General features: G+C 41.4%; 1 protein-coding gene across 1 annotated transcript in view; it reads right to left on the bottom strand.

The window, feature by feature from the left end:
- The window catches only part of TMEM30A (transmembrane protein 30A), a 44153-nt gene extending 28402 nt beyond the window's left edge, over positions 1-15751 (bottom strand). The window contains exon 1 of the mRNA XM_059941780.1: positions 15375-15751. Within this exon, the coding sequence (XP_059797763.1) occupies positions 15375-15611 (237 nt within the window). The 5' untranslated portion in view covers positions 15612-15751. The remainder of the gene's footprint in view (positions 1-15374) is intronic.
- Between the last annotated feature and the right edge of the window lie 1625 nt (positions 15752-17376).

The following is a 17376-nucleotide window of genomic DNA, read 5'->3' as shown; positions in this document are numbered from 1 at the left end:
CTTGGCCCTCCAGAAGACTATCAAAGATAGTGCATAAACACAAAGAAAATGACTATCAACATTAAGTGCTAAACTGAACGGCAAAGAGGGCAGTAAGTACTAGATGGACGAGCACTTTCTCACTGAGAAGAAAAGAGGATTTGAACTGAGCCATTAAAAGGAAAAAAAGGATGGAAAAAGGCGACATATGGAGAAGCGCGAAGGTAGAGAGCACAGGTACATTTAAGGACGACGAGCATAAACGCTTTGGATGTGTGGAGAGTTTTCATGTTGGAAGGAAACGAGACAATGCTAAAAGGTAAACTGGATCCGTAACCACATGCTTTGTTTTACTGGTCACTGTTGATTGAATGTACATACTAAGTGTCAGACATTACAAGCACTTAGCACACACCATCTCATTAAAACATAGTCCTGAAAAGTTAATTTTTATTTTCCTTATTTTAACCTAGGAAACTGACATTTAGAGAGGTTTAGTAATTTTCCCAAGGTCACCCAGCAAGAATTTGAACCCAGCTCTGTCTTTCTCCAAAATCTCTGTTCTCTCCACCATCCTATGTCCTCTTGCACAATGAACATACCATCCTTTCTGATATACAAACTCAGAGCCTGCAGATTATAAGAATGAAGAAAAATCTGGGGGATAACTGTGACTTATTGTTGTTGTTAATTTGGGTGCCCAGCACCCAAACACACTTCCAAGCCCTGGGGAATTCTCCTGGTGGAGAGTTTCGGAGGCAGGCAGGGCTCCAACTTCCACTTCAGAAGCCAAGGGAATAAATGAGTCCTTCCTCTCCCTAACCCCAGGAGCCAGGACAAAAGCATACATAGGATCAATCCTGACTGAGACTAGAGAACTGAATCTCCGTATAAATCGGAGAGGAGTGGGTGTGATGAGATCAGCAGCCCGGCAGAAGTCTAACAGGGAACTCAACAGCAGCTGTGGCATCTGAGCCACTGTTTCTGCTTCCAAACTTCCCTTCCTTCCCTCCTGTCTCCAAACCTGAACCTCTAGACCTCCTATCTATTTTGTGTGAGAGCTACCCAATCTCCTCCAATAAATCCCTTTCCCCTGTCAGCTACCCAGAGTTGGTTAATATTGCTGACAACAAAGCCTCTGAAAGCTAAATAACCCTGAGTGTTAAAAATGTCCTGCAGGAAATAAGGAAATGGGACTACCCTGGTGGCGCAGTGGTTGAGAATCTGCCTGCCAATGCAGGGGACACGGGTTCAATCCCTGATCCGGGAAGATCCCACATGCCGCGGAGCAGCTGGGCCCGTGAGGCACAACTACTGAAGCCCGCGCGCCTAGAGCCCGTGCTCCGCAACAAGAGAAGCCACCGCAATGAGAAGCCCGCGCACCACAACGGAGAGCAAGCAGCCCCCGCTCGCCGCCACTAGGGAAAGCTCGCGTGCAGCAACGAAGACCCAACGCAGCCAAAAAAATAAAAATTAAAATTAAAAAAAGGAAATAAGGAAACGGAGACAGAGGAGGCTAACACAATCAAACACTTGTATTGATATAACAACAGATTTTTTAAAAAGTCTAAGATAACGAGACTTTCATTTCTTCCTGAACACCCTGTCAGGAAAGAATCACTTATTAACTTAATATTTACTTGAATGTCTGTGTGTTCCAGGCAAGAGGGACTCAACCCAATACCAAACCACATGGAGCTCACTGTCTAGTACAGAACACGGTCACTAAGATGGAATGGGTGTTTTGGTAAAAGAAGTACAGGTACTATGGAAACACATACCTAATCCAGTATCTAGCAAATTTCCCCATGAGGGCTGACAAGTGGATGTTATCTACAGGGAGACAGTACCAAGAGGGACAATCTCTAATGGAGGGCTTAGCACAGGAACAAACCCAAGATGCATGAATTTAGGACAAAGTTCTGAGTTAAAGATCTGATAACCAATCAGGGGTTCTCCAGTTAAAGTATCTAATTTTTCTACAGTGTCCACTTATAAAACAGTTGGCAACCAGTAACAAGGAAAATCTAGGAAAGTGGAATTGGACTGCAGAGTCGAAGCTAACGGGGTAGCTTTTGTGACGAGCCACTATAAGCTAGAGCAGTGTGGCTTTGCAGTCCAGGTGACAAAATGGGGATAGAGCCGTGGAAGAGGCCATCCCAGTACTGTTCTAGAACTCTTAGAAATGACGGTATCAGAAGCTTCAGGAGAAGGCACCCTCCACCAGCACTGCTGCACACACGAGGCGCAGTAACCTCAGCAGCAACAAGGAAGCTCGTGCAGTTACCATCAGGCAAGGCAGAGGGCTAGGGGATAGGAAGGTCAAGACCGTAACCTTGCCCTAGGTGCCTAGAGCAGATTCTTTAGTTTTATAAGTCACACTGATGCCACTGGTGTGGCACAACAGCAGCCAACTTCCCTGCTTCGTTACTCAGAGATCTTCGGCAAAAAGAGAAGGCTGTAAAGGCTGAGCCATGGTCCACGTTCTTGCCTCAGAGGAAGTTAATGCAAGTTACACTGCTTCCTACTCAAAGCTCAAACATGAGGGACAGCACTGAATTTTCCACAGAGATTACTATGACTGTAGACAAGGTAATTTGCATAACCCAGGCCTGAGTAGGAAAGAAGGTGGGCATTGATTGACTGAGAGAGTGAGAGGAAAAGTAAAAGAGGCACAAAAAGACAGCAGGATGTTGTGGAGTACCGAACATTTTAAAAAGTATTTAAAATGCTTCTTTTTTATTAAATTGGTAATACATCAATAAGAAAAATTCCCTTCAAAAATGCTCATCAGGGCTTCCCTGGTGGCGCAGTGGTTGAGAGTCTGCCTGTCAATGCAGGGGACACGGGTTCGAGCCCTGGTCTGGGAAGATCCCACATGCCGCGGAGCAACTGGGCCCGTGAGCCACAACTACTGAGCCTGCGCGTCTGGAGCCTGTGCTCCGCAACAAGAGAGGCCGCGATAGTGAGAGGCCCGCGCACCGCGATGAAGAATGGCCCCCGCTTGCCGCAACTGGAGAAAGCCCTCGCACAGAAACGAAGACCCAACACAGCCAAAAATTAATTAATTAATTAATTAATTTTTAAAAAAGCTCATCAGATAAAGGGGGTGGAGGAAAGAAATAAACATAGACATGTGGACAGGGAATGTGGCCCCCATCCCAGCTCTGCAAGAGTCAAGCCATGAGCCACCCAGCTGCCCACCAACAGTGCACCCTGAGGGAAGATTCAGGATGGAGAAAAACAGGAAGCATTCTGTGTTTTACATACTGGCCCGAGATAGTTAAGATGCACGTGTAAGGTATAATTTCAGTGAGCCCAGACTCTCGCATCTTCCCATACACAGAAAAGCACTAAAGTCATGAACTTTGACTGCCTGTTCTTTGTGGTTAGTCCAGCAGAGACTCCTGCACATCCTGACTCTTCCCATACCTCCTCAGAGCAGTTTCTCAGAGCCAAGAGGCTGTGTCCTGGACTGCAGTCCTCAGTAAGATCCCCAAACAAAACTTAACTCCCAGCTTTTAGGTTACGGGTTTTTCTTCAGTCGACACATACTTAAATGATTTAGAGCCTGTTAAAAGTTAAGAGTGGAATTTTTTTTTTAATTCAGTCACTCTTTTATTTTTGAAGATTAGTTTTTAAAAAATCAAAAGCTTAGTTCTAAACTGATAGCTATAGAACATGCTCAATCCTTTATATCCTAATGAAATTCTATGGGTCACATGAAATCTGCTGCATGTTTCTGCAGGTTAAAGAATCTGAGTGGGAGCCACGGAAAAGATGTTTACTTCTAATTCAATCAGTAAGTCTCGTGCTCACAGGTGGAAATGATAAATGAATGAATTAGGTGATATACAAATGTAAACTATCTTTGAAGAAAGAATAGCAATAGAAAAACTAGCTATTATTTCCCAAATGTCTATTCCATACCAGAACTATTTTAATCTTTTACAAAGAGATTGAGATTCAGAGGTTAAATGACTGCCCAAAGCCAATCAGCTAGTATGTGACAATTATTAGTTTCCTAGGGCTGGTGAAACAAAATACCACAAACTGGGTGTCTTAGAACAAGAGAAATTTCTTCTCTCACAGTTCTGGAGGCTAGAAGTCTGAATTCAAGGTGTCAGCAGGGCTATTCTCCCTCTGAGACTGCAAACCAAGAAAACCGTCCTTGCCTCCTGCTAGCTTCTGGCAGCGGCCGGCATTCCTTGGTTTGCAGCTGCATCATACCACCTCTGTCTCTGCTGTTACGCAATTCTCCCTATGTCTCTGTCTTCACATCTTCTTCCCTCTGTGCCTGTCTCTTCTTATAGGGACACCAGTCATACTGGATAGGAGCCCACCCGAATAATCTCATCTTGAGTACATTTGCAATGACTCTATTTCCAAATAAAGTCATATTCACAGGTACTAGAAGTTAAGATTTCAGCACATCTTTCGCTGGGACACAATTCAATCCATGACAGTGACATAATCATATCTGTCCAGCTCCAAAGTTGCTGTTCTTTCCATTAGACTGCACTGCTGCCTCCCATTAATCCTGAATAACATGCACCCTACAATAATTTAGAAATATGGAAGTCAATTTAAAAGACGTTATAGTCTAAAAATAAAATTGGCACTGTTCATGAATATGCTGATGTTTTAAAGAGTACTACCAAATCTTCAGAGTTTTCACCTAAAATACAGATCAAAAACAACAACTTTGTTATGATAGGTAGATGTCATTCTAGCACCATCTTAACTTTTAGAATCTGAAATAGAATTTTATAATATAAATTTTCACACACAAAGTTTTTATATCTGGCATTTAATGCATTTCTACAAACGAAAAAGTAAATTCCAACCTGAAGTTTTAGTTTACCCCTTAAAACTCTTGCAAAAGTATCAAGTTATAAAAACTGCCTAGGACAGAACTGATGAAAAGGGCTTTGCTAATTATGCTGCAATCTATGTAACAAGGTAGATCAAAGGAACAGATAAGCAGTTAATATGAGTAAAGCAGGGCTTTTATTTTAAGGAAATACATGGTCTTTTCTATATAAAACATTGTTTTTGTATAGTCATGTAACTGATGTTCAAACATTAGTGGCTTTTATCTTTGTCTTCAGTGCTACTTTCTGACAATAACCTCATGCTACCTCATATCATATTTCATACATTATACTCTCCTCTCTAAATCATCACTGGTCTTATTTTCACCCCCCAGTCCCATTTTTATATCCCTAGATGTATTCATTTGGTTGAATTTCTTCCTTCCCACTTGAAACTCTTACCATCTCTCTCTATTTCAAATCTACGGTGATCTTTCCAAAACTAAGTCAGACATATGTGATTTATTAATTTGGGGTGGGGGGGGCGTTACGCTTCACTGAAAACTTTACTTAAAAAAAGAAATCAACGGTGATGATTCACTGAACCCCATAATCTCACACCCAACTGTGATCTTTTGATGCCTATAAATGGTACCACCATTGTCCCAAGCATCCAAGCTCAAAATCTTGGCATCATCTTGGGAATTAGCACCCAAATTCTGTCAATTCTTCCTTAGCAATATGCTTAGTATCCTTGAATTTGACTCTCACTTCTTCCAGTACAAATCAAGCTTTGAGACTTCATGCCAGTTTTTTAAAAGGGAGAAGAAAAAGTACATTCTATCGTTTTAAAAATCAAGGAAAAACAAATAATTTCTAAAAACTTTTTCAAAGTTAAATATAATTGTATATAATGTGAGACCTGAGAGCTTAGAACAATAGCCAACTTACTCAGCATAGTGATGCACAATGTTATTAAATGTCACATAATCGTTCTTACATTTTAATTAATTTAGAAATTAAACTACAAATCCATGTAATTGGAGGTTGGTCTATGGTTTCCAGCTTTTCAGAACTAATAGGTATACAACAGTACCTCCTTCTAAAATAAGCACCAAAAAAATCTGCCAGTTTTAAAATCATCATCAGCCCTCTTCTGCTTGCAGCATTTACCAAAAAACTTGTTTGCTGAATTTTTACTGTTCAATAAGCAGATTTGTTTGCCTTTAGATATGGATGGATACCATAGTTATACATGTTTGATCTTGTAGTATTATATATATCATTTTCCTTGAAAATGGAAAGGGGAGAAATCAGGGAAGACTTTCCATAGTGTTGACAGGAACGTAATTTGAAAACCATGGTAGAATAGGAAAAGGAAGGACATTTCAGGTAGATCTAGCAGCATGCCACATTCCATAAACTACAGCAGTTTGCTATGGTTAGAGCAAAGGGCAGGGGAGTGGTAGGAGATGAGGCCGGAGAAACAGAAAGTAGCCTATCATGAAGAAAGTTACATTCCACATTAAGGGTTTTGAACATTATCCTGAATGCTGCAGGGAGACACACAAGAAATTTTAAGCAAGAGAATGAGATATTCAGATTAGGCTGCTTAAAAGATCACTCTGGCAGTAACATGCAGAAAGACTAAAGAAAATGCCAGACTAGAACGCAAAAAGAAGAAAGAAAAGAAAGAATGCTACTGCAATAATCCAGATGAGAAATGTTAAGAATATAAACTGAGAAAAAGGCAGTGGTAATGGGAAAAAAGATTTTGAAAATATAGAGAAAGTAAAACCCATAGAACTTAACACCTAGAGATGGGATGGTAAGTTTAGGTAGCCTCCCAGAGTTGCCGGCTTGAAGACCCGTGTGGACGGTGGCGCCATGCACTGAGAGGCCGCTCCTGTCATGGTGTGAACCCCAAAGCCAGCTCTCAGCCCTCCACTTACGGCAGCTATCACCGCTGGGCATGGTTACTCACACACTCTACTTGAAACTGCTTTCCAGAATATCACACTTCCCTTGTTTTTCACCTACCTCACTGGCTGCTCCTTTTCAGTCTCCTTTGCTAGTTCCTCCTCATCTCCCCAACTTCTATAAACACTGGAGTGACTCCGGGCTTCCTTTGGATGTTCTCACTTTTTCTGACCTATAATCACTCTTTTGACTTCATTCCATCTTATGTCTTTGTATATCATCTACGCTGATGAGTCCTCAGTGCTTAAACCCAGTCTCAACCTTCCCCCTAAACTCTAGCCTCATATATTCAATTGTCTACTCATTATTTCCAACTTGGATGTTTAAAAGGCATCTCATCGTAACAAGTGAAAAACAGAACTTTACTCAGCTTCTCACACCCCAACCCCCTACTATCACACTAAAACTTTTTCTACAGTCTTCCCCATCTTGATAAATTGAAGCCGAGTTTCCCTAAAACCGTGTTCCTTACTGAGTTTATGATTAATCTGTCTCTCCAAAGCTTTATTCCCTTTTTTGTCCCCCCGGACCTCAATTCTGTGCTAAGTGAACACTAATCATCCAGAGTCAGATGACTAAGATTGCTGTTGTGATAACATCCTTAATGTACTAAAATTTTTGTTGTAGATATCATCATTAACGCACAAACTCAGGCTGTTTCTCCAGGGCAAGATGAGCCTACAGACCCCCGAGCCATGGACCACCTGGCCGGAGAACTGTAAACCAAAGATATCCTGATTCCCAAAACCATTCTGCCCCTTTAAAACATCCCTAACCCAAAGACCGAGGTGGAGTGGATCTGAGGCTTGTCTCCCATGCCCTTGCATGGCACCCTGCAAATAAACCCCTACACTTTGCTGCAAATGCTTGCTGTCAGAGTTTGTCTTTCTGCAACCAGGCACACAAGCTCTTGCTTGGTTACAAAATTACAATTCCATCCTTCCAATGCAGGCCAAAATATCTTAGAGTTATCTTTGATTCTACAATTTCTCTCACACCCAACACATCCACTACATGAGAAAATTCTATTAGCTCTACTTCCATAATACATCCTAAATCTAACCGCGCTTCACTGCAACCGTTCTACGGTGGACACCACCATCTCATTGAAACAGGAGGGAAGGGGGCAGGGCACAACCTTTAAAAGAATGACACAGCCCAAGGACGCGACATAAACTTACTTAGAACCAAATAGATCCAAGACGGCGGACAAGTCGACTTCCACTAGACCTTGAGCCTCAGTATACACTCACTGTTACACATCAGCAAGCTAAATGACACACCCACAGGCGCCAGGACAGTTCCAAGGCCGACCATAAAGGTCAAACAGTGGGCAGTGGCCCCATTCCTAGAAATTCCCACTCCCTCCCCAAAATAGCTGGAATATTCCTCCGACTCATTAGCCTATGAAATTACCCACCCCTATAAAAACTGACAACCCCACATCCTGGTGCCGCTCTCGCCTTACGAGATGGCCCATGCTCTGTCTGTGGAGTGTGTTTCTCCCCAGCCCGCTCCCAAGTCCTGAGACCAGGTGTGTGATCTCAGTTAAAAGACCGTGGGTTCAAGTCTCAGTCTGGGTTTTGGCTCGGTTCGCGTTCCGACGCGTGGGTTCAAGTCCCAATCTAAGTTAGACGGTTTCATCATTATCAAATACCCAGTCTATCCACAACCTGGCACCAGCTTATTTACCCTTACTCCTACTTTCTCTAGACACCTTTTGATTTCCTGCCACTACAATTTTGTTCATATAAATCTCCTTTCTTGGAATGCATCCAACCTCCTCTTTAGAAGTGCTATTTATCCTTCAAGTTCCAGCTCAAAGCCCACTTCCACCAGAAGGTTTTCCATGGTTATTAGAGACAGATGTAATCTTGTCTTCTTTTGGACTACTAAGGCATATTCTTTCTGTCTGTGCCACTCATCTAGCAATGCTTGGTTTTCCTTTAATATGTATGTTTCATCTCCCCCCAGTAGATTCCAGGTTCAGGTACCTTCAGAAGGGTTCTCTGTTTGAGGGAGGAGGAAAAAAAAAAAGAGGCCCTGTCCACAAACTTTTTTCTGTCACCCACTATGCCCAGAGCAGCACTTTACATACAGAAAATGCTCAATGTTGATTAAAACTCTTGATAAATTTAACTCAGTCTGTGAATTTTTACCATCAAAAGACCACTATATCCTTCATGAGCTAAAATTCAAGGGCAGCCTGGCCTAACGTCCAGATTGTAATAAAATCCATTTGGGTATAAAAACAAAGTTTGTGCACGTGGGAGTGCAGATATCTCCTCGAGATACTGATTTGATTTCCTTTAAATGTATACCTAGTGGAAGTGCTAGATCTTATGGTAGTTCTATATTTTAACTTTTTGAGCAACCTCCATACTCTTGTCCATAATGGCTGTATGAATTTACATCGCACAAGAGTTCCCTGTTCTCTACACCCTCACCAACACTTGTTATCGCTTGTCTTTTTAATAAGAGAGTAACTATGGGAAGTGATGGACATGTTAATTAGCTTTATTATGGCGATTATTTCACAGTATATACATATATCAAGCCATCACAATGAACACTGTAAATATATACAATTTTTGTCAATTGTAACCCTAATAAAGGTAGGGAAAAAAAGCTTATACTAAAGATAATAGTTCATAACTTATCCTAGAAAGAAAGAGGCTACCAGGTGGTACAGGAACTACAGTTCCCTTATTTTTAAAAATTAATGCCTGTTAAATGTCAAAAGCATACAAGGCACAGTGCAGAATATAATGATAAACTGGAGACCTGCCAATAGCTTAAATTCAAAACACAAAGAGCCAGAGACAAAGCAGAACAACAGATGGAGATGAATGGATTAGTTTAAGAGTTATCATATTTCTCAACTTTGTTCTGCTACCATTGTAATTGCTCTCCTAAATCAAACTGGCAATTCTTCTTAGTAATTCTAAAAATGCATCCCATTCTTAAGAAACTGACTGAATTTAATGTGGTGGGAAAGGAGGAATTTGAAGGACATGCCATTTTTACCCTGCATAAGAACTGGAGAACTTGCATTTTTGAATGTACATCTGTCTCAAAGGAAATCAATATAATACCTAAACAGGTCACTCAACAAAATGCTGAGTAATAAGGTAAGTCATTTTAAGTATTAAGTAGATTAAATTAAAAACGGCATTTTTAAGTACCCCTTTGAACTGATTCCACACTAAAGAATTTATCTTTAAAAGAAAAAAATTAAAAAATAAAAGATCAAAATAAAAAAGAATTATTTGTCCTTTCTAGAGGCTGTAATGAAGACAAAAGGTAATTAAAGTAAAAATTTCAAAAACAATTTTCTTTAGTTGCTTCAACTTTATCTGACTGTGACACAGAAATGAAGAATGATATTACCTGTGCCAAGGTTAATGGTAAATTCAGCTAAGGTATTCTACATCTATTTGTACAAAGAAGGTAGAACACAAGCAATTATCAGTGATCACTACACTTACCTTGAAAAGATTATTGAGGATTAGAATGTATAAGTTAAACACTGCTATTTTTGTAACAACTGCTAAATTTGCCAGTATGTCTCTTTAAAACTCTAAGTCAAGGGTAGGAAATTCTTTTCTGTAAGGAGCCAGAAAGTAAATATTTTAGGCTTTGCAAACCAAGAGGATATTTGTAGGTTCTTATATAACAGAGAGAAAACAAATTTGCACAAACTTTTAATGACGAAGTTCAACATATAATAACAATTGTGTACAATTTTCTGGTAACACAGGTCTACTAGTAAGAATAAAATTCTTTTGCGGGGGGTAACATTTCTCATTATTGGAGTTCAAAGTCAGTGTTCCCTATCATCAAACTCAGTTGCAAATGTTCATCTGTAAAACCATTCTCAGTTCCTGGGCTTCAAAAAAATGGTCTGGCTAGCCATATTTACTTTGTCGTGCCTTGCCCTAAGTACTAAAGTTACATGAGGAACAAATAATAACACTACCACCACAAACCTCTTAATTTCCAAGAGTCAACTTCTAAGTCAACTTCTAAGCAACTGCAATTCATTTGACTATTAAAATCTTTACACTTGCCTAATTTTTAGTGCCTAATCCACTAAAATTTGATGAAAATGCATGTTGAACACTTTGGCAATATTAATTTGAAGTAAATGTTGTTTTAAGTTTATACTGAATATCACTCAGAATAACGTCCTCATCTGGTCCTAACCATTAATTTACAGCTATATAGGACTTCCTATATAGGTGGCACAGTGGTTAAGAATCCACCTGCCAATGCAGGGGACATGGGTTCGAGGCCTGGTCCGGGAAGATCCCACATGCCGCGGAGCAACTAAGCCCGTGCGCCACAACTACTGAGCCTGCGCTCTAGAGCCCGCGAGCCACAACTACTGAGCCCACGTGCCACAACTACTGAGCCCGCGTGCCTAGAGCCCGTGCTCCGCAACAAGAGAAGCCCCCGCGCCGCAACAGAGAGTAGCCCCCGCTCACTGCAACTAGAGAAAGCCCACACGCAGCAACGAAGACCCAACGCAGCCAAAAATAAGTTAATTAATTTAAAAAAAAATTTATAACTATATAACTTCACACTGATAAATGTGTGAAATTGCAAAAATTAAGAATACCTCCTACCTGTTTCAAGTTAGCCCCATTCAATTAATATCTCTGCCTCACCAACAAGGGCCCTCAACTAGAAAAACACTACCTTTAGAAAGACGTGCCTGACTCCTACAATTGCCAAATTACAGAAAATATTCATTCCTTGCTGCTAATAATAAATGAAGATATTAAGTCTTAGTCTTAACGAGATATTAAATATTTAAAATATTTTCTTATGAATGATAAAATTAACAACTTTAGTTTTCTAATAACTTTATTAGATTATGGAAAATCTACAAACCAACTAAACAAGATATATACACCTAATGGGGGGGAGGAGATATCCTTCCAAATATAAGCATTAAAATTTTTAAATACCTTTTTTACTCCCTTTTTAGGAGAGTCCAACATGCTTTACAAGAGTAGTAATTTTTTGTATAAAATTTCTGGTTAAAGGATGAAGACCCTCTGATTTTTACACCTAAAAAGTCTGGATTTCTGATCTTAGCACTTTAAGCTATATTACAAAAGCATTCTGATTGGACAAGTCTCCTTTGGCCTAGTAATTTGATGTATTGATAACACAGAAATACAAGTTCTTAAAATTTTCAATAATGAGGCAGTAGGCTAAAGAGCTGTGAGCAACTTATAGTATGGAAGTGAATGTTGCCAAGAGCTTCTCGTTACACATTTAGTTTTTTTTTTTTTTTATAAATTTATTTATTTATTTATTTATGGCTGTGTTGAGTCTTCGTTTCTGTGCGAGGGCTTTCTCTAGTTGCGGCAAGTGGGGGCCACTCTTCATCGCGGTGCGCGGGCCTCTCACTGTCACGGCATCTCCCGTTGCTGCGGCCTCTCTCATTGCGGAGCACAGGCTCCAGACACACAGGCTCAGCAGTTGTGGTGCACGGGCTTACTTGCTCCGTGGCATGTGGGATCTTCCCAGACCAGGGCTCGAACCCATGTCCCCTGTAATGGCAGGCGGATTCTTAACCACTGCGGCACCAGGGAAGTCCCCTACACATTTACTTTTAATAACCCTCAACATATTTGATTACTGAACTAGTGGTTGGCAAAGGGTGGACAGCAGTCGGAAACAAGCATGTGTGTCTTGGGAAAGCTCCCTAGGTTTTTCTAATAACTCCAGACCCAATTCTGAACGAATTCTCCACATAATCAACCAATTTTTTAAAATTTATTCTATTTGCATAACTATGTGAGCATTGGTACAAAATTCCTAATCATTCCTAATTTTCATTTCCTCTGGTTCCAAAGGTGAAAGAATTTGAATATGCAGCGTTTTTCTTTAAATCGCATTAAAGTTGGAAGTCATAGAAGATTAGAGTTGAACAGCCTCTTAGAGACCACCTAGTCTAAATCTTTTGGCTCTTCAAGTAAAATGAAAATTGAGACTCAAAAATATGCCTAAGATCACAAACTAGGGAGTAAAAGTTGGGACTTCAACTCTCATGCCTTGACTCTTAACTTTAGTGCCCTTCTAACTAGATCAAGCTGCAGAAGACTCTTCAGGCAACTTGAAATCAGAACTATGTACATGAGAACTATTGAAGAAATTTCCTACTCAGTGCTCTGTGGTGACCTAAATGGGAAGGAAATCCAAAAAAGAGGGGATATATGTATACGTATAGCTGATTCACTTTGCTGTACAGCAGAAACTAATACAACATTGTAAAGCAACTATACTCCAATAAAAATTAATTTAAAAAAAATTTTTTTAAGAAATTTCCATTTCACCAACTACTTGGTGTGAAGAACTTTATTTTATTTCAGAATCCGAAAGTGTTAAAGAAAGTAAACATTTATCTTCATAGTATAGTAAATATCTATAGAAGGTGAGTTCTGATAATTTAGTAAATACTCATCATATAAAATTCCAAACTATTGCTACTTTCATCTTAATATCCTAAGAAGTTTCAAGGACTTCCCTGGCAGTCCAGTGGTTAAGACTTCACCTTCTTATGCAGGGGGTGCGGGTTCAATACCTGGTGGGGGAGTTAAGATCCCACATGCCTCATGGCCAAAAAACCAAAACAGAAAACAGAAGCAATATAGTAACAAACTCAGTGGAGACTTTAAAAATGGTCCACATCAAAAAAATCCTAAAAAAAAAAAAAAAATCCTAAGAAGTTTAAATAAGATGACGAAATTTCTAACGTTAAATTTTCTTCTACTTAATTACTAACATTGCAGTAAGGGTCCTAGTGTAGTGTGGAAGCTTAAGACTGAACATCAAGACATCTGGGTTTGGTTTCTGTCTCAACTTTACAATACTCTTCTCGCTTACTAGTAAATACCAACCCCTCTGACTCCATTTCTCATCTCCTGATTCGGGGTCATCACAGTAATAGTAACTATTGTACAAACTTAGTGCCAGGAATATTACCTATATTGTTTCTGATTCTCACATTTCACAAGATGGGCATTATTTACCGATTTTACAGGTGAGGAAACTGAGGCTCAGAGAGATTCTGTTTTCCAATAAACTGAGCTAGTTAGTGGCTGAGCTGGAATTTAAACCCAGCTCTGCCTGACTCCTGCTTAGAGCCCACGGTCCTTGTATTACACCACTTTGCTCACATCCTGATACGCGTGGTCCTCGTGCAGTTGGGAGAACAAGAAGTACTACATTTGAAGGACTACTAGGAGATAAAAATGATAAAACAAAACTTTATGCTTAAGAAACATACTGTGTTACTTTCTTTAGTTATTAAACTGAAAATGCATTTTTAGTAAAAGATTTAAAAACTAGGCTGTAGATATTGTACAATTCTTATTACTATTATTAACACAAAAATGAGCACTGTACAATTAAAAAATATAACGATTTTGCTTTTACAGGTAACATTGTGAATTAAACTGGAAAGTATGCCTATTCCTGTAGTTGAAATAAAATTGCTTTGAAAGCCCTATTAAAAAGCATGCATAATTTTTAAGTATTTAATAAAATTAGAGGGGAAAAAAATGACACAATCTGATAGAATAGAAGAAATCAAGAGAACTCTGTACCAGCTCCCCGCCTTTCGAACAGATAAAAATATTTCTCAGATATTCAAGAAAAGTAGACGAGCAGATGTTTAATATTGGACATCTACACAAAGTATTTACATTCTGTATCAACCTATGTTCACCACTGCAGATGGATGAAGATACTATGATTGTTTCGCTGACAAAAGTCAAGATGCTTCCCCAAGTTTCTCTAACACGTCTTATAAAAGTAAGATGTTCAGTAGACAATTCACAAATTAGTCTCTGTGTTATGGTCATTGACTCTTTTTCTTTTCTTTTTTTTTTTTTTTAAGTTTGGGGAAAAAAAAAAACTAGGGCGAATGTACGGCATGGTTATTAATCAATGTAGCCTAAAGGCAAAACCGGAATTGAAGTTTCAGGTTACCTTTTACCTCATGCCCTATAACTAAAAGCATCTATTAACTCAAAAGGTACTGTACACACCTCGGTCCCACGTCCTAATATGTGATCTGGTAACATGACACCTTCCTGACATAAAAATCATCAATGCCTCTATGACTCTGGGTCCTTTTCCCCAACAATGGCCAAGGTGTTAATCTCCGTGTCCCGGGATAATCCCCACACAGGTAATGACACTCTGGCCGTGTCAACTCTCCCGGCGTTTTATCTCCACAGAACTTCCTTCCACTTCTCTTTTTCTTTGTTTCTTTTTTCCACCGCCGTCGGAAGTTAAAACCACACACACCGCCCAGGAAAGGGGCGCTCTTCCCCCGACCCACACTCTGCATTAAACATTCATTCCCTCTCTAACCCGGTAAACAGCGAGAGGAAGCGCGGGCAAGACTGCAAATTCAGAAAACCCGTAGGAAGAGAAAGAGGAAACTGAGGAAGAGAGAAGGTAGGGGAGGGCGGGGCCCGCCTGTCAAGCCCCGGGACCCGAGGAAGGAGTCGGGCCGGCGGGGGGACCCCGCTCCCCGGCGGCGCCAACTCCCACCGCCGCTGCCTCCCGTCCGCTCACCTCGATCTCGCGGATGTTGTTGGAGGTGACGAAGATGCCGATGCCAATGGGGATGAAGATGAGGCCGATGATGAAGAAGGTGGGGAGCACCGTGCCGGCGGTAAGGATGGGCTGCCAAGCCGGCAGCCGTTGCTGTTTGAAGGCCGTGTTATCCGGCCTCCGGTTCTTAGCGGTGCCCCCGGGAGCACACGGGGGCCCACCATCCACTTCATCCTTCGCGTTATAGTTCATCGCCATCGACCCCCAGGGCGCGGCTCCGCGACGCGCAGGTGGACCGCCCAGGTGACCCGCCTGCTGACCCTGACAGAAGACGCGCAGGCGCCGCCGCCGCCGCCGCCGCCGCCGCCGCCTCCGCCGCCACCTCGGCTGTAAAGGCGGAAGAGGCGGGACTGCCGCCGACCGGAAGCGGGACTCGGCTGGGGACGCCAGAGGGAGGGAGAGAGGAACGAGGGAGAAGCCTGAGGGGCGAGGGGAGGGGAAAAGGGAGGAGGGTAGAAGTGGGAGGGAGAAGGCCGACGCCCCCTGATCATCGGCCCTGTGACGACAAAGTGAGGGCCTCTGTCCCCAGAGCGTGAAGCTGCGTTGTCGCCTGCGAGGCCCCGGGTGGGTGGGGCGAAGAGGCCTCGGCCATTGCGCCACAGGCGCGTCTTCGCTCCGCTCGCAGAAGTTTCGGTTCGCACGCACCTGCCCGCTTCTTCGGGATCGTGGCGACGGCCGTTCCGGGTGGCGGGTCAGACCCGGCCGACCCGGGCCACACCCGTTAGCCCAGGAGCGGGTGGCTCCGGTGCCAGACAGGTTTTTGTTTCACCTCGAAGCCCTTTCGGAAGGGGATCGGAGCACTGAAAAGGCCACAGCGAGAGAGCCTGAGGCTCGTGGGATCGGCAGTATTTGCTTGAGTTGTAAAACCACGACTTTCTCTAATTCAAAACGTAAACCTCCACACAAGGTGCAAGTGTAAATATTAAGTGAGATGCATGATGGGTGCCCCTTTTGTCCTCAAGAATAAATCATCTGACTTGGTTAAGCCTGTTATCTTGGCCGAGATTGAGCTGTTCTCGCTTGTTTTTCCGCCATTGATAGTGTCCAAGTTACTTTGTACCGTCTTTTCTGAGTCCACGTTTATCTTTTGCACATTGATTTAAGAAGTCTTTTTTTCTTTATTTGCGATATAGTTGATGTACAGTATTATATAAGTTTCGGGTGTACAACATAGTGAATCACAATTTTTAAAGGTTATGCTCCATTTATAGTTATTATGAAATATTGGCTGTATGCCCTGTGCTGTACAGTGTATCCTTGTAGCTTATTTATACATAGTAGTTTGTACCTTTTAATCCCATATCCCTACCTTGCCCCTCCCCCTTTCCCTCTCCCCACTGGTAACAAACTAGTTTGTTTTCTATGCTATCTGTGAGTCTGTTTCTTTTTGTTATATTCACTAGTTTGTTCTATCGTTTAAGTTCCACATATAAGCAATATTACGCAGTATTGTCTTTCTCTGTCTGACTTATTTTAATTAGCAACATACCCTCCAAGTCCGTCCATGTTGTTGTAAATGGTAAAATTCCATTCTTTTTATGGCTGAGTAGTATTCCATTTTATATATACCACCTCTTCTTTATCCATTCATGTGTTGATGGATACTTAGGTTATGTCTATAGCTTGGTACATAATTGTAAATAACGCTGCTGTGCACATCAGGGGTGCATGTATCTTTTCAAATTAGTGTTTTCATTTTGGGGAGATACATACCCAGGAGTGGAATTGCTGGGTCATATCGTATTTCTATTTTTAATTTTTTGAGAAACCTCCATGCTGTTTTCCACAGTGGATGCACCAGTTTACATTTCCACTAACAGTGCAGGAAGCTTCCCTTTTCTCCACATCCTTGCCAACATGTTATTTGTGGTCTTTTTGATGATAGCCATTCTGACAGGTGTGAGGTGATAGCTCATTGTGGTTTTGATTTGCATTTCTCTGATGATTCACGATGTTGAACATC

This window comes from Balaenoptera ricei, chromosome 12 (assembly GCF_028023285.1).
Source record: "Balaenoptera ricei isolate mBalRic1 chromosome 12, mBalRic1.hap2, whole genome shotgun sequence".
NCBI lineage: Eukaryota > Metazoa > Chordata > Mammalia > Artiodactyla > Balaenopteridae > Balaenoptera > Balaenoptera ricei.
The sequence above is the reverse complement of the archived record's forward strand: the minus strand, read 5'-3'. Positions and strand labels throughout refer to the sequence as shown.